We start from the raw sequence: 21,355 nt of genomic DNA on the forward strand, positions 1-21,355 counted from the left end.
TCAGAGTATCATATCTGATCCTGTTTTTTCTTCTTTTTTCCGTTTTTTTTTTGTTCGTTCGTTTATCCTTATCTAATCTCCTGAAACTCACTGATGAGATCGCTCTCTCTCTCTCTCTCTCTCTCTCTCTCTCTCTCTCTTTCTCTTTCTGTCTCTCCCTTTCCCTAAAAGTAGCACATGTATATCAATTTCATAGATTGATTTTCCATTTCAATTTTTAAACGCTTAGATTCACCCCGATCGCTAAGGTGTTGCGCCCTTGAGTTTAGCCGTTGGATGAGCACACAATAACAGGAAATATAAAATAAAAAGTAAGAAAAAAACACGCTCATCAGAAAAACAAAACTCAAGAAAATCATTGCAATTTAAAATTGAAGTGTAAAATCAATTCCTTCACGGCTTCGATCACCGCTAATAACCACCGTTCATCCGTGTTTCGGGTAAATACTGTTCTGGCAATTTTGTATTTAGACGTACCACACATTAGACATTATTTTTTTGGGGGGAAAGAACAAAAAACAAAAGAAAAATTCATTACCTCTGTTTTTCCCCCCCTCTAGCTTCTTATCATTCTGAATCCCCTAAAGATAACAACAAACGAGAAAACGAAAAGCGTGTGTGTGCTTTTTACACAGTATTTGTATTAAGAGTATAATGCAAGAAGCGCGATTGTACGTACATTTTTGCGATCAGGTATACGATTTGTATCGGAGTTTTTGTGTGTGGTTTTGCAAGTGAACGACGAACCCCTTTTTTCATTTGACGATTAGTGACACTTAGTTCTGAACAACTTACAACAGAGCTAAACGGTAGTAATCGAACATCTTCGTCTAGTAGCTATACATTACTTTCCTTTTCCTTTCCAGTTGCATTCAATCGTTCTGTTTTGCTTTTGTAATTAAGTTTGTGTGTTTTCTGATTGCTTTCTCTATTGCTTTTTTGCCTTCATCAGCACTTGAAAAACGACAACCGGCTGTGTAAGAGGAGTTTCTTCTTTTTTTGTTTGAAGAATTTGTGGTGTTTTTAGTTTATGTCGGCACTTTTTAACGCTTCGAAACGTGACCAGTTACAGCATCTCATTACTGGCAGTGAATTTGTATTGTTTTGTGTTTTTGTTGGTTGCTTCTCCATTTTTGTTTTGTTGTTGTAATAAACAATTACTTTACGCACACCGGAGTAGTGTTGGTGAGTTTTGTAGTAAAACGAAAGGATAAAACTGATGACGATGATCGTTTTGTATTGTTGTGTCCCTTTCTTTATCTTAGCTCCTAACTAGTATTACTACTATTACTATTACTACTACTGTACATTCTTTGTTGTACAAGGGGTATAAACGATTGTTGAAACAACGCAAAACGATGATAATGAGGATCACACTAAGTGGGACGCAGCACTATTAATTCTAAATCGGTTTGTGAATTAGCTTCCATTTTTTGCGATCGTTTTTTTTTTTTTGCTTTGTTTTTATGCAGGGCGACCGGTATTAACTTTGCTTTTAAAAGTAACAGTAATACACTAAATACTAAAGAAAGATCATTATTGGCTTAACGCAAACCGAACACAACACCACTTTTGATTCCTGACACGTGTCCGAGAACTCAGTGTTATTCTGTGTAGCAACACGATCTTCGTGTGTCGTACGATATCACTTTACAGCATTGGGATGGTTGAGTGCAACTTACCCCATTATTGTTGTGTGGTTAGTTGGCATCACATTAGTCAGTTAGTGTGTGTGTGTGTGCGTCTGTGTTCGATTAAGCCAACCGTGTTATGATCGGTACCTTCCGCCGGATCGTTCCCTGCTGATGTTGTTGCCGTAATTGCTGCTGTTGAAAGTGTTGCTGAAAGCTCATTACACCGTTGCCACCGTTGACCGGTGTCACGGTGACTGAGTTGTTGCCACTACCGTGCACTACCGTTGGTTGGCGGGTGGAAATAACATTTACCAGGCTGGCAGTACCATTTGAGGCGGGCGATATGGAATAGTTAATGTCGAGCCGTGCACGTTTCATTGGCGGTTGTTGCAGTTGCTGACGGTGATGTTGATGGTGATGATGGTTTACCAGCTGCGTTTGTTGCACTAGCTGCGCCTGCTGGTGTTGCGGCACACTTACCGCTCCAAGCCGTGTCTGTTGCTGTAGTTGATTAATGTAAAGCGATTCATCTTCATCTTCCAGCGATAGAAGATCCTGCTGGGTGAACTCTAGCGCAAGCGTACTGTCCTTAGAATCTACGTTAATATTTTCATAGAAGTCGGGAACCTACAAAAAAAATAACACAGAAAGCAAAACACGTTAGAGCTTATTTAACTCACAACACAGAACAACTTCTTCTCTTCCCCTTCGCACTTACCTCTAGTTCGAAATCAACCGGATCACCACCGTCCTCGTCACCGTCGATCAACGATTCCGGCGTATTGATGATGAAGCTTTCCGCATCGACATCGATCGTTTCCTGCTGCGGCTCGATCAACTCCACATCATCCTCTTCCTCTTCCTCCTCCTCGTCATCTTCCTCCTCCGGATCCACCACCTCCTCGTCCACCTCTTCCGCATCCACATCGGACGGTCCACCATCGCTTTCGAGATCTTCCTCCACGTCCAGATCATCGTCACCGGTTGAACCGTGCTTCATTTCACCCCGTTCGAGTGCTTCCAGATGTTCCGGGTGAACCATTGCCCGGCGTATAGCCAGCGGATCCTTCCGGGACCACTTCTGGACCTCCTCGTCCATCTTCACTATTTTCGCTGGGTTCATCGCCCAAAGACAACCCTTCCGTTGGCCTCCGTTCATTGCTGGCTTTTCGATCTTCTCGAAACACTTGTTCAGCGATAGATTGTGCCGGACGGAGTTCTTCCAGCCGGTCGGGGCCGTCTTGAAGTATGGGAAATGTTCACACATGAAGCTGTAGATCTCCGACACCGGAAGTGAACCGGAGCGAGAGTTTTTCAACGCCATCGCGATCAGACACGAGTAGGAATAGGCCGGTTTGGGGAATTCACTTTCACCGCCTCCCTGCACTCCTCCAGCCGACTTGATCGGTTTCTGCTTCGGCCCGGTCGGTGTCATTGCGCGCTGCATCTGTCTCGCGATCATTGTCGTCGGAGAGCCACCATGCGTTACGGTGACGATGCCACTGCCCGGTTTACCATTTGCCACCTGTTCCATGATTATGCTACGGTTAAACGTTTTCGGACTGGCAGCACCATTGTTCAGGCCCATGCCGTTGCTAACCTTCTGTACGCTCTTTATGTTCTTGTACGGTACGCTGTTGGCAAACGTGAGCGCTCCGATGCCGTGCGCCAACTTGACGGTATTACCCTTACCCAGTCCCACACCCAGGCCCGGCGTGCCGGTCGAAGTTGTCCGGTGTACGACGGTCGTTTCACCGATCGTTACATTATTCCCGCTTGCCATAAAGTGATCGCTCGCACTCTTCGCTACCACACCGTTGCGTACGATGATCGTTTCCTCCTTCAGCGTCATCTGTGCGGTCAGATCCTTGCGCACGTTGTCAACCGGTGTCGACGGGGCAAGGGATGTCGTGCAGGAGATGGTACCACCGGTACCGGTGCTTACTCGTGTAATCTGTGCCAGACTGGAGATCTTCTTCGGTTCCTGCACCGTCGACACTTTGATCGTGTTGGGCGAAAAGGTAAGATGGCTTTTCCGTTCCTTGGGGCTGGGCAGTGTTGGATTCGTACCGGCCGCACCGTGCACGGTCGTGTTGAGGTTAATGTTCTGTTTCGGCGACTTGAGTAGCGATTGGGCCGCGACCAGGGCACTCATCGTCGACGAGGATCCGGACGAACCCGACAGGATGCTGCCGGTCGGGAAGGGCATCGCGGTGGACGACAGGACGGGCATTACGTTGTTCGGATTGGCACAGGTTCCCACCTCCGGGTAGAGATCGTTGCTGGCCATACCGAGCGTGCTGCTGAAGAAACTATCCCCATCGAGTGAGTTGGAGTCCAGCTCGAGTGAGGGTAGATCGTAGTTCATCAGCGACACAAACTCATTGACACCGCCCACCACCGTCGTCACCTCCGATTTGATGTCGATATCGAGCATATCCTGCATCGAGTCGGTGATGTACAGGTCCGACATTGTGGACATTGAGTTCTGCAAAGGAACAAACAACAAAGCATTGTAAATAAATGATTGCTTTCAAAAGCGAAAAACAAAAATCAAACCATCTTTAACCGCTTTATTCAAATTGACGTAAACTTGCATTCAAGCATCGTACGCATTTCATACAACATTCTGCTGTGCTGTGGTTATCTTCTCTTCTTTTCTTTTTTTCTCGAGATGAAAATATGGTGGTGAAATAAACATCAAAATAATCTCCCCAAAAGCGATGCATCATCTGTCTCCGGTAGTAACAACATTTATTGCATGGCATACTGAGTACGCGCGCGATTCAACGTTCGTACAGGGCTTCAAAAGCAACCCTGGCACAATCTTGTTTTTTCCCTCCCAACATCGTTGACATTACACACGGTGCGAGCGAGAGCAAACAAAGAACGGAGGGAATAAAAAAGTACAGTCGATTCAAAAGGGCTCGTTGTAAAAGCGTAACCAACCGACTATAGACAGGCTAGAGAGCTAGAGAGCGAGGGAAATGTTTTCATTTGAAAAGCGCATTACAGGGTGCACCACCCTGTGTGTCGGTGTGTTGTAACGAAAGTAATACGAAGGGATGAAATGTACGAAAATAGTTGGATAGAAGGATGATAGATAATTTTTTTTTGTTGGTTGGTTGGTTCCCTCACACTTACACACTGTAATAACCAGCAGGGGGAATATAGGGAAAATTCGAGCGGGAACAAACCCTTGTCGTGCAGTGTGTGTTTGTGTGAGCCCCTTCCAAAAACCTTTACCCCTGGGTTTGTGAGTCTCTGCTTTGTGGCGTATTTCGCTACGCACGGAAATTCTAGATGAAGAATTAACAAAACAAGCGCAGGAAAACAATCCCTCACAGCATGATGGTGGAACAGGGGGTCCTGGCCGGGCGACGAGGCAACCGAACGTAAAAGGGATCGCCGTTCGTCGCGCAACCCAACAAAAAGGTTCCCTTCTTCTTACCGAGGGAGAAACCTTGCAGCATAAACGTGAGATCGTAGCAGCAGCAGCAGCAGCAGAATGACAATGAGCGAGACAGACTGATGCATCTGTGTAGAGCAAATAATGCTGAAAGCCGGCCGGCTGCGCGGCATCTGACAAACAAAGCGCGCTCTCGCGCATACACATACACACTCATACAAGGAAAAAAAAACTTCGAGGGGAACAACAAAATACTAAAATCATCATGCAGCCCAAACAAGCAGCAGACGCGTTCGAGCAGAAGAAGGAGAAACCGCACACGAAAGTACAGTCGCGTCAAAAGTTATGCTCGAGCACGCTGAACACGCTGGTGCGCTCTTTTTGGCCGATTTTGAAACGATTCAACTCTCGCTCGCTCGTTCACAGTTTGTGGGGTGAACTTTTGTTGATGTTGTTGTTGATATGCTGTTTCCTCTCGTCGATTCCTCCATCTTTCCGCACACCCCCATCCCCCTTGTAGACTGATATGAAAAAGAATGTTCGACTAATGTACGATACATTTACACAGACGCACACGCGTATTGTAGGGGTGAAACATGTTTTCCAAAAAGGGGAGAGTTTCATCGGGTGGGTGGCTCGGTATATCCTGGAACCTAGGCCGCGGTTCTACCTCCAGCTTCTGCTGTGTTTGTGTGCGCGACAAATCTAGAATAGTTTGCGGTTTCCAAGAACGTTGCTAAGGGTGATGGGGTAAGGTGTGGTAAGGGTTAGTTCGCTGCCCTCTACGATGAGTGGGGTTTTCGAATAAAAGCAACACCGCATGTATAGCTCGCACATCACAAAGGAGTGTTTTTTAGCGCTCACAATTCCACCACACAACTCAAAAGACAAGAGCGAGCAAAAAACAAATCATCATCATTCTCTTGCACGAACAGTCGTGTGTTTGTTTTCCGTTGTAATTTAAATTTCATCTCAGCAACTCAGCAACAACAACAACAATAAAAAACTGCGACATGCGAACCGATAACGGGAACACATGACACATATGCGACACCATCAACAAACAAAATCCGCGCGCAATCTTCGATGGCGGCCCCATCGCCACATCGTACACCCTCCCTCCCTTTCCCCTACCCCTGTGTGCGGTTTGGGGTGGTTTGCGTTTGCATCGCATGCAACACAACCGAGAACGAACGCAAGAAACGGGCGACAACAAACAAATCCCTTTCCTCTTCTTTCACCATGAAAAAAAATGTTGACAGACACAACATAATAACAACAACGAACCCGGCGAAGACGAAGATGATAACGGAGCGCTGTGTGTGTGTTTAAATTTTTGGCGCGAAAACCGTTTGTCAAACACGAATATGAATGCGTTTTCCAATTCAATCCTTGGAAACATGGATCCGTAAGTATAGGAGATTGAATGAGAAGAGTAAAAATTGTATTTTTAAATTTAGTTTGTTTTTATATAGTCGAAAAAAAGCTGACTTGCCACCAATTATCAATTGGGGGTTGCAAAATGATACAACAAAATTCAAAACATCCTGTCGATCCGTCATTTAAAAAAAAACAACCAAATTACGGGAACTTCATCTCTTGGTGCCACCTTCCATCCTAACGCAAGAAGAGAGCTTGCGATAGAACGAGAAATACACTATCAAGTTTCATTTTGGGCGGATGCGACATGGGGCTCCTTCCTTTTTTTATTAGCAAATCTAATGAATTGACTCAGAATTCCGTCAGTCGATAGAAGAACCACACCGGATATCCCCGCCATGGAGAGATCGCCGGGCTGTTGGTGATAGTGAAATTAACAAGTTTATGAATGTGTTTTTGTGTTCGTTTCATCGGCATTTGCAGAGACTCACGCAAACGTTTGTGTGTTTGTAACAATTTTGGAAAATTCACACAAATTCACTGATCAATTTTAATTAACTTAAAATGTTGCCTAACTTGGCTGTATTTGCTTTCGCCATGTTGCTACACTACAATATTTGTGAAAATATGATATTTTACGTAACTCATAAATATACTAGCCACCCTTCGAAGTTTAACTGCATTGGATTGAGAGCATACATTATTAAAAGTTCGAACTTTTGCATCTCAACCATCCCCAAAACTTTCTCTCCATAATCGGACATCTCTTGGGGGAGCATGAAAGTTTCGCGCCAAAAACGCACCAGTGCCGCACGTTCGCGTGCCCTCCACGTAACAGTCTCGGCAGGAGGGACCAATACTTACGCAAGAACTACTCGTTGATATCGCATCTCCCGACCAACCCCCCTTCCCCTCCGACCCCCACCCACCGTTCAAAAGGGATTAGGGAAAAAGCAAAGTAAAAGAACAAGCTGCTTACAGCACTTTCTCGCAACATCAACATATTTTGCGCGCGCTTTTTGTGGTCTTCTCTTTCTCGAATAATGTCCTGGGCGTGCAAAAACACAGGCGAAGGGCCGCATGGATGGGACGAATATGAGTGATGATGATTGTCTACCACCACGGTGTACCGAAACTGCTATCAGTATACGAAAACAGGCCTTTACGACCAATTATTTTAAATAATTGTGCGTGACAATTTCTTGCGCAAAAAAACTGGCAAAGATTGTTTGCTCGTTGATGTTCGATGATGTCCGTCCCTGATTCTTGGTGTGTGTGTTAAATGCGTTCCATCACTATCAAAATCTTAAACCAAACCAGCTTCCCAACAACAACAACCGAGGGGGGATGATTCGAGTGAAAAAGCGCGCCAAAAAGAGCGGTCATTACTCCCGCGCGCGTGATGTTTATTTGTCGCGACTACAATGTTGTTCGATTCCGCTTTTTCTCTCTCTTTCTTTCTTCCTGCCCTTTAACCAAGTAACGGTATAATACCAAACAAAGACGTGACAGAAACATATTTGAATTTGAATCATTTAAATCTGTTTCATTATGCAATAGAATATGTAATATTCCATTGTATTTATATGCGAGAGACGCTTAATAGTAGAAAACTACTACCAAGAATTTGACGCGTTTAGATTGGTGTGTTTTTTAAGAATTTCAATTTCGAAAAGATTTTGTGAGTTTCTTGAGAAAAAAAGATAAGTAAAAGTTATCCAGTATGATTCGAGATCGCTCCAAGAGTTCCAAGAGTTCCGGTGTTAAGTTACTGTTTTTTGAAAAGGGTAAGGAAGGAAAGTTGATAGTTATCTCAACCACTTAAATCATCAATCAGCAGTAGAGATTGGATCACTCTCGAAGACGAAGGCCTGCTCTCTCTCTCTCTCTGTCTCTCTGTCTCCGAGAGCTAGAGACAGTTATGAGTGGAAATATCTAATAATAATTTTCCTCCCCCATATGAATCCTATGAGTAAGTGGCCCTAATCACTTCGTTTCAGAATGCATACATATGTTGTGCTTCCTTCTTCAGGAAATGTGGGATTTCTTTTTGTATTGGATCCTCTTCCGCAGGAAGCGAAATGTGTTTGAAATTTTCCGTAATAAAACCCAAATAAATACGTCGCGTTCGTAGAACAGATACTGTAAGAGATGGTGGTAAAAGTAGACTTGAAAAAGAATCATTCATATTTATCTTCAATGTAGAGGTATTCGAATTTCCGCATGGTTGCTGAATATCTGCAGCATCTTTCCAGATTTATTAATTCTCTGAAGAAACTTCAGATATTCATGAATCTCTAAAGCTGCCATTAACCATGTTCGTATATATAAAGTAAATGTTATGCAAAATGCATTAAATCAATGAATCCTTGAAGATCCTAAATTCCTTGAAGATTCGTGACTCGTGATGTTTTTACATCAAAATGCATGAATTTCATCAGTAACCTGAAGAAACGTCAAATTCTCCCTTCTTATTCCTTTTTCCGATCTCAACACGATCCTCGTATGTTTAACCTGCTGCTGCTACTACTACTGCTCTGCTGCATAGACTTTGGAATGGAACTAAAAATCGACTTTATACCAAGCTTACCGAAAAAAGGAAGGGAATGTGACAGATGCTTTAGCAGTGCGTTATAATGACGACAAGTGAATTTTCAGCTTGTTGTTCACGTCCTTTATCCCTTCTTTTAGCTTTCTTCTATATATGTACGGTCTGGAATACGATCATCCAGTGTCGTGCGTGTCGTCCCTCCTCTCTCACTGATGTTTTCCTTGCAGCAAAACAAAACGGCACGCGCCGGAAGAATTACCCCCATATATCGTCGAACACAATACGTTGGAAGGAACATGTGCACCATGCGTACCATCTGCTATAACGTAATCCACAAGAATATGGAGTAAAAAAAAACATTAACACGATCGCGTACCTTCCCTCTCCTGTCTTTTAGGAAGGAAAGATAGAGAAAGGAACAAGTAAAACTGATCATCGATTAGTGTGAACCACACACTCATGTTGATTAATTACGAAACATTGGACATTCTTCTATCAGTAATTTATTGTTTCGATAACAGCGAAGTAGTGAGGTGATGATCGAGGACGGACTACTTCACCTCACTTATGAGTTACCCCATGAGAAAGAAACGTGTAGTTGGGTTCGATTTATTCCATACGCTAATAGATCCTTTCCCCAAGTACAACGAATGTTAAAATAAGAGTGTTTACTACGCTTCGCTGCAACGATTTTCCTAAAGCTCTTCACAATATGATCGCGAACCTTTTGGGTGTGAAACTGTTTTTGCTTTTCATAAACTTATTAACTACAACAAACATTTTCCTCCCTTCTTTTACTTTCGCATCACGGTTCGTTACCTTGTTCAGCCTTCAAATCAGAAAGATGTTCCAAACATGTTAAATACATCCTAAACAGGGTTGAAGAAGATGATTTCTTTGTTTTACACTCATTATCACAAAACAACAACACATGCTCACAAGGGATAGAGGATCGCGAGAGCAAAGCGCGATCACCACCAACAGCCAAAGCATGAAAAATGGTGTTTCCGCGCGTGAGAATAGAATTATAGCTCTGAAACCCACGACACACACACACACAGACCAAACTGGCGGAAAATGGGAGAGAAAAATTATGTGGGAAAATTTTTATTAAAAATCGTTCAAACATGACTTGTTCTAGGTGAGTTTTCAAAAGGTGAAAAGGCTTACCATGGGTGGGAACAAAAAGAGAAAAAAGGGGGATCCGCAGTCAATCAACTGTGGCGTGGTGGTTCACACGAGGAGTTCCCTCTCTCGGAACGTATGATTAAGTTTTGTTTTTTTAGTGGCTTTAGCACACTTGTTTCGTTCGCATGTTGCCCTTTTAAGCATGACAATATTAATTTAAAATCAATTTTTATTTAAGTTTAACTAAGTAAAAATTGTGTTGTATAACTTGTTTCATAATTCTTATAATAAATCCCGCAATAATATTAACTTAGAGTTTATAATATAATTTATCTAGATTTTTGTATAAAATAATTTTGTTAAATTCAAAATATTGTATCATTCATCTTTCCATTTTAATAAATTTTGCATTTTCATCCCAAAATCCTTTGCCAGAATATGTCTGTGAACACACTGCACTTTACCACCGCTTCCTGTCCTACTCTGTGACAAGTCATTTTTCATCCTCCGACAGGACGACAAATTCCATCTTGTCCTCGCTACACATACATACACACAGAGTAAATTTGTTGCAATTTAAGCGACAGTCTGTACCCGAGAACCGTCTGCAAATGAATCATCGTGCCGGCAACCAACCCTTTGCTTCCCCTCAAACAAGCCCTTCAATCCCTTTACGTCCTTTTTTCTGTCCTCTCACCAACAACTTTTACACACATGAGGACAAAAAACACACACACACACAGGACAATCCGGCAATATACAATTTTTCACCGGTATTTGCACCAGAGAAGAATGAAACAGACGCATGCGTATGGCCTGTTCCCGGGAGGGTTTATTTTCCTACATTTTCCATCGTGAGACATTTCCATCGAAAACACTCCCGAAATAGCGGGAAAATCGTTTCCACTTTAGTCGGAAGCAAATGTGTGTGGTCCCTCTATCCCCCCTCACGTAAGAAAGGGACATATTGGGATTTTTTTTATTAGAAAATAAATTTAATATTATCCCTGCAAGAACAAATGTAACGTTGACTGTTGATTGGATATGCTCTAATGAAATGAAGTTTTTAATGAAAAAATGAAATCTATAATCGATATTCTTCATTTAAAATAAAAACCTACCATTTGAACCTTAGTACTTCTTACCCTTAGTTAATCCCCCTTCTGTTTAATATAAATCCATTAACCCATTTGCCGGAACTTCGGCACAAACTTTTCCCGCCTTTGAAAGTGAAAGTAATTGATGATTTTTCAAAATAATGCTCACCCTTCTCTACATCCTTTCCAACCCTCTCCAAAGGGCTCACGTTTCACTCATGTTCTCTCACCACAAATGCCGCTACGGGTGGCAAACAAAATTGGCGCCCAGTTTGATCGCTCGAAGGGCGCAAACTCCAAAAACACCAACCAAACCACCCCAACAAACAAGCACGCGCGCGCGCGCGTTAAGAATGCGATCGGGGAGCAAAACCAAAAGATGGTTTTTCGTTGGTGGGAGAAAATCTTTCCCTACAGCTACACATTTATCGATCGATTTTTAAACTTGTTCTCTCGGAATGAAAATTTTGCACAAGAGCGGAAGTGTTGTTTTTTTCTTCACATTTTGTTAGAATATTTGCAAAGTTCTCGTGGGGCTGATCTGTGGTAAAGAATTTAAATCCGGTAACAAGCGGACACACCAGTCATTGTATCCGGATTGGAACCAGGCACGGTGACACAAGTGGCCACATTTCTGTATGTGCCATTTTCGATTCGGAAACGGAAAGGAATCTTTCGTGTCACTTCCGGAAAATACCAGGAGCACATAAGAAATGATTGGGTTTCGTACCGGTAGAAGAGAATATTCCGGGATGAAGAGGGGATGGTGAGTATAGTGGGGTGGGGGTTTCGTGAGGATATTCTTTACCCTCACCCCAGTTCAAATTAGAATGCTCTGACTAGTGTTGCTCGCTGGAAACAAGCAAGGAGCGCGCACAGGACAGACCCAAATGAGACGAAAAAAAAACGAAAAACCCTAACGAAACACACACGCACCCGGTACATTTCTAGTGCGCATGCGGCACGTGGACATTTGTTTTTTTTTTTACTCTTCCAGTTTTTTTACTGTCTCCTTTTTCATTTCAATTTCCCTAACTGTAGCATGCTTTCCTTGCTCAGTGAAACGAAAAGCCGGCCGTCCTTACAATGCCGGGCCTTCACTTTGGGGTTGTGTATATATGTTTGCCCCAGCTCTTCCTACGTTGAACCCCGGGTGTTTTCACCTGCACTCTAGTCGGCTTTCCTAATTGTTGTAAAAAAAAGTGACTGAGGGTGAAAACTCCAAACGAGACACAGGAAATACACCGAAGTGTGTGAGCAATGAGGGATGACTATGAATATGCATTTTGGTGATGTTGCCTGAGCTTAACACTTCTCGACCCATTTGGAAATAAAGTTTGTAGCTAAAGGTGAAGGAAAGCAACACAAACGCTGCACACCTTTGGAAGTGTTAATAACAACAAACAAAAAAAGAACGGCATATGTTCCAGAATGAAGCGATCCGCACCCACATCGAACTGTGTGGAGAAATAGTGATATGCAAGCGGAGGAGTTTTGCCGGATACAGCAAAATTTAGCGCGGGAAAAACACGACACACTTGGTAGGGAAATGCAACACAATTAGCCCCCGACAAGGAGAGAAAGCTCAATCCCTTCGCTCTATAGTAACCAATTCCAATACAGCCAACACAAAACCTTGAGACGCTGACGAGACATTTGGAGGACCCACCGCGAGTCATGGAGTGCGCGCACCCTGGTGTGTGGAATGTTTCAACGGTCGTTCTCATGTTCTGGTTGCCTGATATTTCGTAGCAGACGAACTCTTTTCTTTTGACACTGTGAGACAAAAATGCAGAAATTCGCTCACGACTGCAACTTCAATCTAGCCCGCCAGACTTGGACGAGATACTTGAGAGTTGATCAGTATGGAAAGTAATGTTTAAAAGCATTGTTCTTAACAAATATGCTGACATTTAAAAAAATTGAGCAGTGTGCTAGCTATTTATTTTGATCTTCCTTTTATGCTATGAATCTGAAAGAGTAGTTAATTATTCTCTTCTTCATAGGCAACATATATCGTAAGTTATTATTGTAAACGTTAAATATTTTTAAGAAATTAATCTTTTTCCCATCGTATTTCTTAAAAATACAGAAATAAACAGATTGATCGACAAACTTCTAGAGAACATTCTTCTCATACACATTGTGTAAAAACATAACATTCACACTTCGCAACATGAACTGATACGATCAAAATGCTTGACACATAAACACAAAAAAGAAGGAAAGGGAATGGATAGCAATGATCAAAAAAGTGTTGACCACCACGTAAAAACCAAGCAACATATCCAGAGATAAGTATTCTTGGCGGGAAAAAAACTTTCCCGAACATTGATGATAATTTTGCGTGTAAAATTTAAAACAAAAATTACTTCAATAAAAGCATAAAACTATGCCAGAGAGAAAGGTGTGAAAAAGGGATTATTACACAAGGGTAGGTTAATGTGTCTTCTGTGTTCTTTTTTTTGCCACCCCGCAACACAGCATGATGCATGATGTTGCAAGACAAAGGGGCTTTAGAAAACCGACCCAGTAAATGGTCTTTTGTGAAACAGAAAGCAAAAGCGCCAATAATCGCACTTGAGCAGTTTTTGCAGGTAATACATTTCTTCACACAACATCCAAAGCAATTAGTCAATCGTTTCGGTCGAGTTTTTCTCTTTCTCTCTATGTGTGGGTTTGCCGGTCCATCGATCAAATAATTGTTAAACTTGTGCAGATGTATGAGTTGATGATCTTCACTGTACACAGTCCCGGAAACTTGGAACACAACTCCCTTCGTCTCTGCTCAGGACGACACATTTCTAGGGAGAGTTGAAGATCATTTTCCCAACAGTGAACCACAGAACAAAACCGCAACCGTGCACCGAATCTGAGACCACAAGATCGCCAGATTTATTCAGCATGGTCTGAACGATCGTAAGCTCCAGTCGTCCACAGTCAGCAGAGACCGTCGTCCAAAAATTCTGTCCGAATCATACAGCCGCGCCTTAACGCTGCGCTCAAGAGAACACTTTAAAAGATCTCTTCAGGCGAAAACCGGTTCCAATCTTGGGTTTCCTTCTTCGTTCAAAAGTTGGGCATTGAAATCGTTTCTTCTGCAAACGGGGGGAGTGTTTTTGCCGCCGTCTTACCAATCTCCCCAACGCGACTTCTTCCCGGTGTTGTGGGTGATATTCTTGATCGTTGGGATGTTGTTTGGTGGGGTCGTGGTTGTGGCCCACTGCTGAATTACTAGCATCACACACCCAATTCTACTAGACGTTCTTCTCTATCCTCCCTCTCTCTGCTGTGCTAGAAGTGAGCATCTTCTTCTTGCGTCCCAGAGACTTCAGGAAGAGTAGAATATGCTGAGAAGCAAACGCAGAATTGGATGGAAAATATTTCACACGAACCGTCAGCGGATAGGAAAGACCCCGAGGGGCAAGAAGATTCACTCTGGACGAAGAGTGGATGATGATGAACGAAGAAAATCCATCGTAAAGTGTAGGACAGACGAGAATATTGCCTGAAAGCTATATAGCTCACTACCTATTCTGTTCTCTCTCTCTCTCTTCTTCCACTATTGATGCTTTCGTTTGCTCTTTCCCGGTTGCGGGGCGGAAAGCATAAAATTCTACCACCGTAGTAGCCCATCCAATCCATCCCTCTTGCCCGTATCGTGTACACACTTCCATTCTTTCCATGTATTCTCGGGACCCGTAGAATCCGTCGTCATCCCGCAAAGAAGAGACCCAAGACCCCGAAAAGTGTTACGGCAGAAGGGAGGAGGAAACCTCACCCGTAAGGGTACGAGAGGATGGTCGGCGGGATGTGTTTTTATGTGCCTACCGCCTTCCCCCTTCCTGCTTCGCTTCGTTGCGCGTTCGCAATGATCACCATGATCAGCATTGGTGTGGTATTGTGGCCCCTGGTGTGGCTTTTGGGAGTGTGCGGGCTGAAGCATTTTTAATGTTGTTTTTCGCTTGCCTGGTTTTCCTTCGTGTTTGTTGCTAACGAGAAGGTATCTTTTTTGTTTTGTCTTTTCCGTCCGGCAGAGCTTTTTTTCTCGGGGTTGAGAGGCTTTTGTCTTCGACGCGAGTAATGATCTTGAGGTGCACGGAGGAACAGTGATTGCGCCCCATGTGTACTAAGAAATGAGAAGTAAAATTTGTACTTGCTGAAGGTTTGCTGGCGAACAAAGAAGCTTCAGTTGCTGCAACAAAAAGCGATCACTCAAGGTTTTTATTAACTAATTTATTTATTTTTAAAAAATGGAGAATAAAGATTTAGAAATTAATGAAATTTTATGTTTACAAAATTATGTAATAAAAAAGGCTACATAAAATTATTAAAAATTCAGGAGAACATTAACTCTATCCATAAAACTCCATCCCCGCCTTGATTCCTATGTTAAAACAGCGAATATTGCAACGAAAAGTAGACGATTCACTGTTCAACCGTCAGTGTGTGGATGGTGTAAAATATGTAAATTAGAAAAGCTACGAAAAAAGGAAACACGACCACGGGAAATAATTAGATACTCTAAACATAGAAAAACAGATTCATTCAACTCTTAGATACGCATCTTCACTGACTTCCTCTCTACAGTTGACCAAAGGAGTCTTTTGATGCCCTCGCCGTAGGCAACAAAAAAAACGATCACGATTCATCCACACAAAGAGAGAACAAAAAGCCTAGAACTATACAACTCTATACCGTGCGCGATCTGTCGGATCTTGGTGGAGTTTTTTTCTTCTGTGATCTCATGGTTGAGGTGATCCACCCCAACATAGACATAGAATGATCTCGGACATGATCTTCGGTCTCCCTTCCGTGGTCGGTGGGTGGTAGCAATAAATGGGAAAATGGTTTAAAGTTGCCGCAATCCAGAAGACGGTGATGGAGGTCCCACCGTCCATTAATCCGTGAACTTGAAAGCTTAAGGTTTTATGATAATGAAAGAACGATGATAACTTCGTGCTTGCGTACTTTTATGGGATTTCAGAGGCGGAAACTCCACTCCATATAAGAGTTCATCTCTTATATTCGCTGTGCATAGTAATTTGCATACTCAAAATGTGCAATAATGAGCTGACATTGACCATATCCATATACTGGTATAAAAGGAGAAGAACTATCCCAACCCAAAAAGGCGCCTGGCGCTGTCCCTTTAAACAAAAAGAAGCGACACAGCATTGACTTTATGTCACCAATATCATCTGGATGTGATGTATTCGCCACTCTACTGCATAAATTATTGTGATGCTGAAACATTTTCCTAATAGTTTTATTGGTTTCGAAAACATTCGTTTTCATTGCTCCGCGTCCCGTAAATTCCCTCTCAGAACCCATTCCGGATGGTTGCAATAAACATCCAGTTCTTTGCTTTTATAATAGTTGCCTGCATAGTATACGACCATAATCTTCTTCCTCTGTTAGGTATCTCCGGCAAACGTTAGAAAAATGCACCCGAAATAAAGATTTATGGCCCGGAAAGAAAAGAGAAAAGTCCCGAGTACAAGTTGTGTTCTGTAAGATGTATCGCACTATCTCTGTCTTGACTTCCTTTACTTCACGTAATTCCTTCTTCCAAATTTCTGCATCAACCGTCAAACCCAAAACCCAGGACATCGAGAAGGACGAAGAAAGGAAACCAAACGTTAAAAACACAACAGAAGGAACAACTTTATGTCCTTTCCACGACTGGTTCTGGTTTGTCGCCCGGGTTGTTCACTTCACACCGAGGAACTGACCTTAGTGCAATGATTTTCTAATGTTTCCCCCTTCATCCGGGATGGTGTATTCTTGCGTTACGGAGCGAAGTTACCTTGGGAAAGAGCTTTAAAAACAAAAATAAACACATTCCACTCCTCGGAGACAGCGGGAAAAGCGCAGAAGACCTAATGCATTTACGGAGTCGCTACTTTCGAAAGGCACAGTCGGGGGGGTTATAAGGGTACAGCGTTATGCATTCTCCCTTACCTGGGGTAATATCACCAGAAAATCCCTTCAAAAAGAATGTGCGTTGAGAGAACACAGAGAAGAAAAAAAAACTGTGCGTAAAATCCCGGGTTATACCCGTTCGTCATTCATGGGAAGCGAAGATTTGACTGGTAAACTTCTTTTTTTAAATGTCCCCGAAATTGGAGTGATCTTCCAAAACAGGGTGGTTTATTCTCGTGAAATACCGATACTGATGACCTACTTTTTGTCCGTTAAAATTGTTCACACATATGCACACATACACAGAGACGTTTCTTGGTGTCGAGAAAAGAAAGGGGGTGATAATAAGGAAGCCGAACGAGAAATAGGTTGTTGTGATCGACTGGTTGATCTGACAAACTGTTTTGCATAAATCTTTCCGCGCGAAAAATTGATACGCTCACAGTCACGTTCAAACTTGTTCGGTGGTATTTAACGGGCAAAAGGAATTTTCATACACAACCAATTTATGTCGATCAAACTTAAGTGCTTTAATTCGACATTGACGACATTGGTGAATCGCGGTGGTGAATACAAGCATAAATCGTCTCGGTCTACGGTATCGAATTAAATACACCCTTGGAATAGGTAATCGTGTATCCTCCTCTCCGTGCGATGTTTCCACTGATTTGCAGTAGCAAAAACAATTGCACACTGTGCTCTGAAATAGGCCACCAATGTCCTTGTGCCGACAACACTTGTGTGGAAGGCGGCGCGAGGGTTTTTCGTATGTTTCATGTCTCGTGCATTTTCTGATCATTCTCCTTCGACTCTCAGGGCCACGATGGTAAGAAGTTCGCTCCTCGGGAGCTGAAATAAAAAGCGCGGGAACTCAACAATCGTATCGATTGTCCGCACGTCTGGACGAGAAATTCTTTGGCCTCCGCTCTCCTTTTTCTTCTTCTACTGCTTTGGCGGTGTGTTATGTTCGCCTGTAAAGAGCAACATATCAGTATCGATTAAATTTAGCTCCAGATCAAGCATTCTAGACGAGCCAGTAAAAAAGAAGTTTCGTGGAGGTCAGTAGAAAAAAAGGCGCGCGCGCGCGAGCCTTTACTTTGTGCCTTGAAGCACGACACTAGAAGAAAAAGAAACAAAAAAGCTTAAACGTGATCTTGACGTTTTTCTTACTCTTTCTGTCTGTGGCACAGACTGGAAGACATTTTCGCACGCATGTTGAAATGATGTTGGAAGAGACAGACGATTAGAGGGTTGGGATGGGAGAGGTTGTATGGGCAAATTTAAAAAACCACCACCCATCACACCACAAGAGGACAGAGGCACAGGAAAGACAGACACAGGAAGAAGTCGTTCCATGAGCGAAATTCAAGACAAAGAGGGGGAAATTGGGGTGAGTGAAACTGGGGAGCAAGCATTCATCGGCGATGATTATCTTTCATTCTCTGCTGGTTCCATCATTTCGCCTCCTTGGGATACATTTTCGCGCGCAACTGCGAGCGCTGGAAGGAATGTGCAGTTGTTGTCTTGCCAACAACATCCCGCTCCTTGGAGGCAGAACGTCAAAAGACACCTTTTTCGCTCCGCAATACACAACATCTGTTGTGTAGCACAATTCTTTGTTTTCAATTCATTTTTTTACAAAAACCGCAAAATCAACAAAAATCGAAATATATCTGTGGTGTTTGGAACGAGATCACTTTTAGTGTTTGATGGCGCTTTTTTCCCTTCTTCTTTGCTTCTATATGTAACTTTGTGCTAATTCATCTTAAAACCACGTGCGTATGACTAAATCGAAACATTAGCTTACACAAAACGGGAGGGGGGGGAGGAGAAGAACAATATAACAACACATACATACATGCAAAACTAAACAACCGATTCACGCAGAACCGGCATATTGGCCTTGAACTGTAGCCGCGCGCGTGAGTTCGTCGCTTCGCCGGTTAAACAACGATTGCTCATTTCTCACACACTCACACACCGTGCGGCCGCACCAGAACCAAATGAGAGGAGCCTACCAGGGCCGGCGGAATTCGCGGGATGAAACAAATCGACATTCGCATCTCATTTCCGGTTGTGTGTTCGGTGTATTCGGATGATAACAACAGGCCCGGGGCAGCAACATGCGGGCATTTTTATATTCCGAGCATTTGCAAATTGCGACAATGCTACGTGAGGGTGAGCGCGAATGACATTTTTCTCGCTCCTTTCTTTCTGTCATATTTTTCTCACTAAAAGCATGTGACATTCGGTATGAAAAGAAAGAAAACCGCGAAAACGTACTCACGGTACAGTTCCGTCAAAGGAGGGCAAAAAAAATCTCACAAAAGCGATTATCAACAACACATTTTTGCAGAACTGACGTTTAAAGGCAGGCAGATGTTTCTTTGCAAAAGTTGCCACAGCAGCAGCACATGGGCCAATACGGGTTTTGGTAAGTGTTTTTCGACACGTTGAAAAAAATATGCATCTGCCGGTGAACGGCGAACAGATGCCGGTTTAACATTTTTGTCCATTTCATTCCATTTAAATTACCCACTTCGGTGAAACGTTCGAAGTCCTCTTACCCTACAATATAGGGAATTGTAAAGAGGAGGTTTTTGAAATTTAATTTTACTTACACCGTATTTGCTCAGCACGTCGTGGAATCCGCTGGTCGTATCCTCCAGGTCGTACATTTTGAAGCCCTTTTTTATTTAACGTTTCTGGTATTTTCCTTTTAAAAATTCTTGCAGCTTTGTACTCGTTTACGTTACCGCTATGAGACAAAACAATTACACTTTAACACAACGCGACACACAATGAGGCCGATGTCGGGGGTCCAACCCGTGCGTGACACCGGTGGATCGAAATTCGTGCACAAGAATAATTCGTAAGCTAACGACGAGTTGTTCTTTCCATCGCTGCTTCACTGAACAATGCGTACCGTGTCACGTTTGTACGCATCTGGATCGGTTAGGTAGCCGCCTTTGAGCGTGATACGTTTCCAAACTCGAAGCACCGAAAGATAAACAAAACCGTTCCCGGCAACCGGAAACAGGGACAATTCACACACTTATTATGGGGGCCCGAGCGGGGTAAGAAGAAACGGTGCACAAAAAAAACCGAACGAAGAAAACAGAAACAACACCGACCCGAAACGATAGAACTAGGCAGTTATAAACAAAAAGAAAACAGAATAAATTCTTTGAACGGTTCCTTTTCACCAACTGTTCGTTCGCGCGCTGCTACAGACTGATCTTCGCACGCTCTCGTCAGTAACTAAACGTCGATGCGTGTTCGTACCGACTCCAGACCACGAACGACCGTTCGCCGTCTCTTTCTCTTCTACGACGTCTGCTTCACGCACACTCTCACACACACACGTACGAGCGCCGATCTATGTGTTGGTGTTGTACCGTCTTCACTGTTCGCTCGGATGAGACTTTTGGCGGAATTTTTCCTCTCACTTCGGGCCATACAATTATCACTACAATGATCTATTGTTTTTCACCCGCTTTGAAACCACCGACACTACCGTTACACGAAATCTGTCATCACACACAAGATGAGCGATAATTGTTTAGCAACAAAACTCCGCCAAACCGCGACGGTACCACTCGCATGCAATGTGAACCCGTTCGCTCACTGGTTCCGTGAAACAAAGAAACAGTGAGCCGCCGTTCAAAATGGCCGTCTGCTGTGTCGTTCTCACTGGAGCAAATTGAGTGAAACCGGCAAAACGAATTTTACACCGTGCAGGGACATAACACTGGCACGAACCTTGTCACTAACGATGGCACACTGGCTAAACTGAGGTGTACAAATATTTGCCGGGCACGGGATTCACTGGAAATACGATAAATCTGGTGTTGAAAAATTTGCGAGGGAAAAACCAAACCGGAGCCAACCGTGTCAGTGAGTTGATTGTGTCATTTAAAATGTGTCGGTTGGGTGCATATGTGTGCGTGCGTCGGCTGCGTTTGTTTCACGCACACCACTACGTTTTGTTTGAAAACAGATTTTTTCTTCAGTACAGGGTGTATCGTGACAATGGGTTGGAGAGTTTGGAGAGTAATTGTGATACGAAATTATGTTTTACGCATAAAAAAAAGGAGTTGTGGTGCAGTGTGGTGAAAATGACCATTTTTCACATAACATTTTTTTTGAATACATATGAAAAAAGGAATAAAAAAATGGAACACAACTACACGCAAACAGATCAGAAACACATTGATCAGAACCATCTTAA

General features: G+C 43.0%; 1 protein-coding gene across 1 annotated transcript; it reads right to left on the reverse strand.

The window, feature by feature from the left end:
* Nucleotides 1–99: 99 nt before the first annotated feature.
* LOC125775214 (uncharacterized) lies at nt 100–21,285 on the reverse strand. Its single transcript, XM_049445772.1, has 3 exons — nt 19,746–21,285; nt 2,353–4,122; nt 100–2,261 (listed from the first exon to the last, which is right to left on the reverse strand). Exons 1-3 carry the CDS (start codon nt 19,800–19,802, stop codon nt 1,755–1,757), a joined length of 2,334 nt encoding a protein of 777 aa, XP_049301729.1. The 5' UTR covers nt 19,803–21,285; the 3' UTR covers nt 100–1,754.
* Nucleotides 21,286–21,355: the final 70 nt, after the last annotated feature.

This window comes from Anopheles funestus, chromosome 2RL (assembly GCF_943734845.2).
Source record: "Anopheles funestus chromosome 2RL, idAnoFuneDA-416_04, whole genome shotgun sequence".
Taxonomy (NCBI): domain Eukaryota; kingdom Metazoa; phylum Arthropoda; class Insecta; order Diptera; family Culicidae; genus Anopheles; species Anopheles funestus.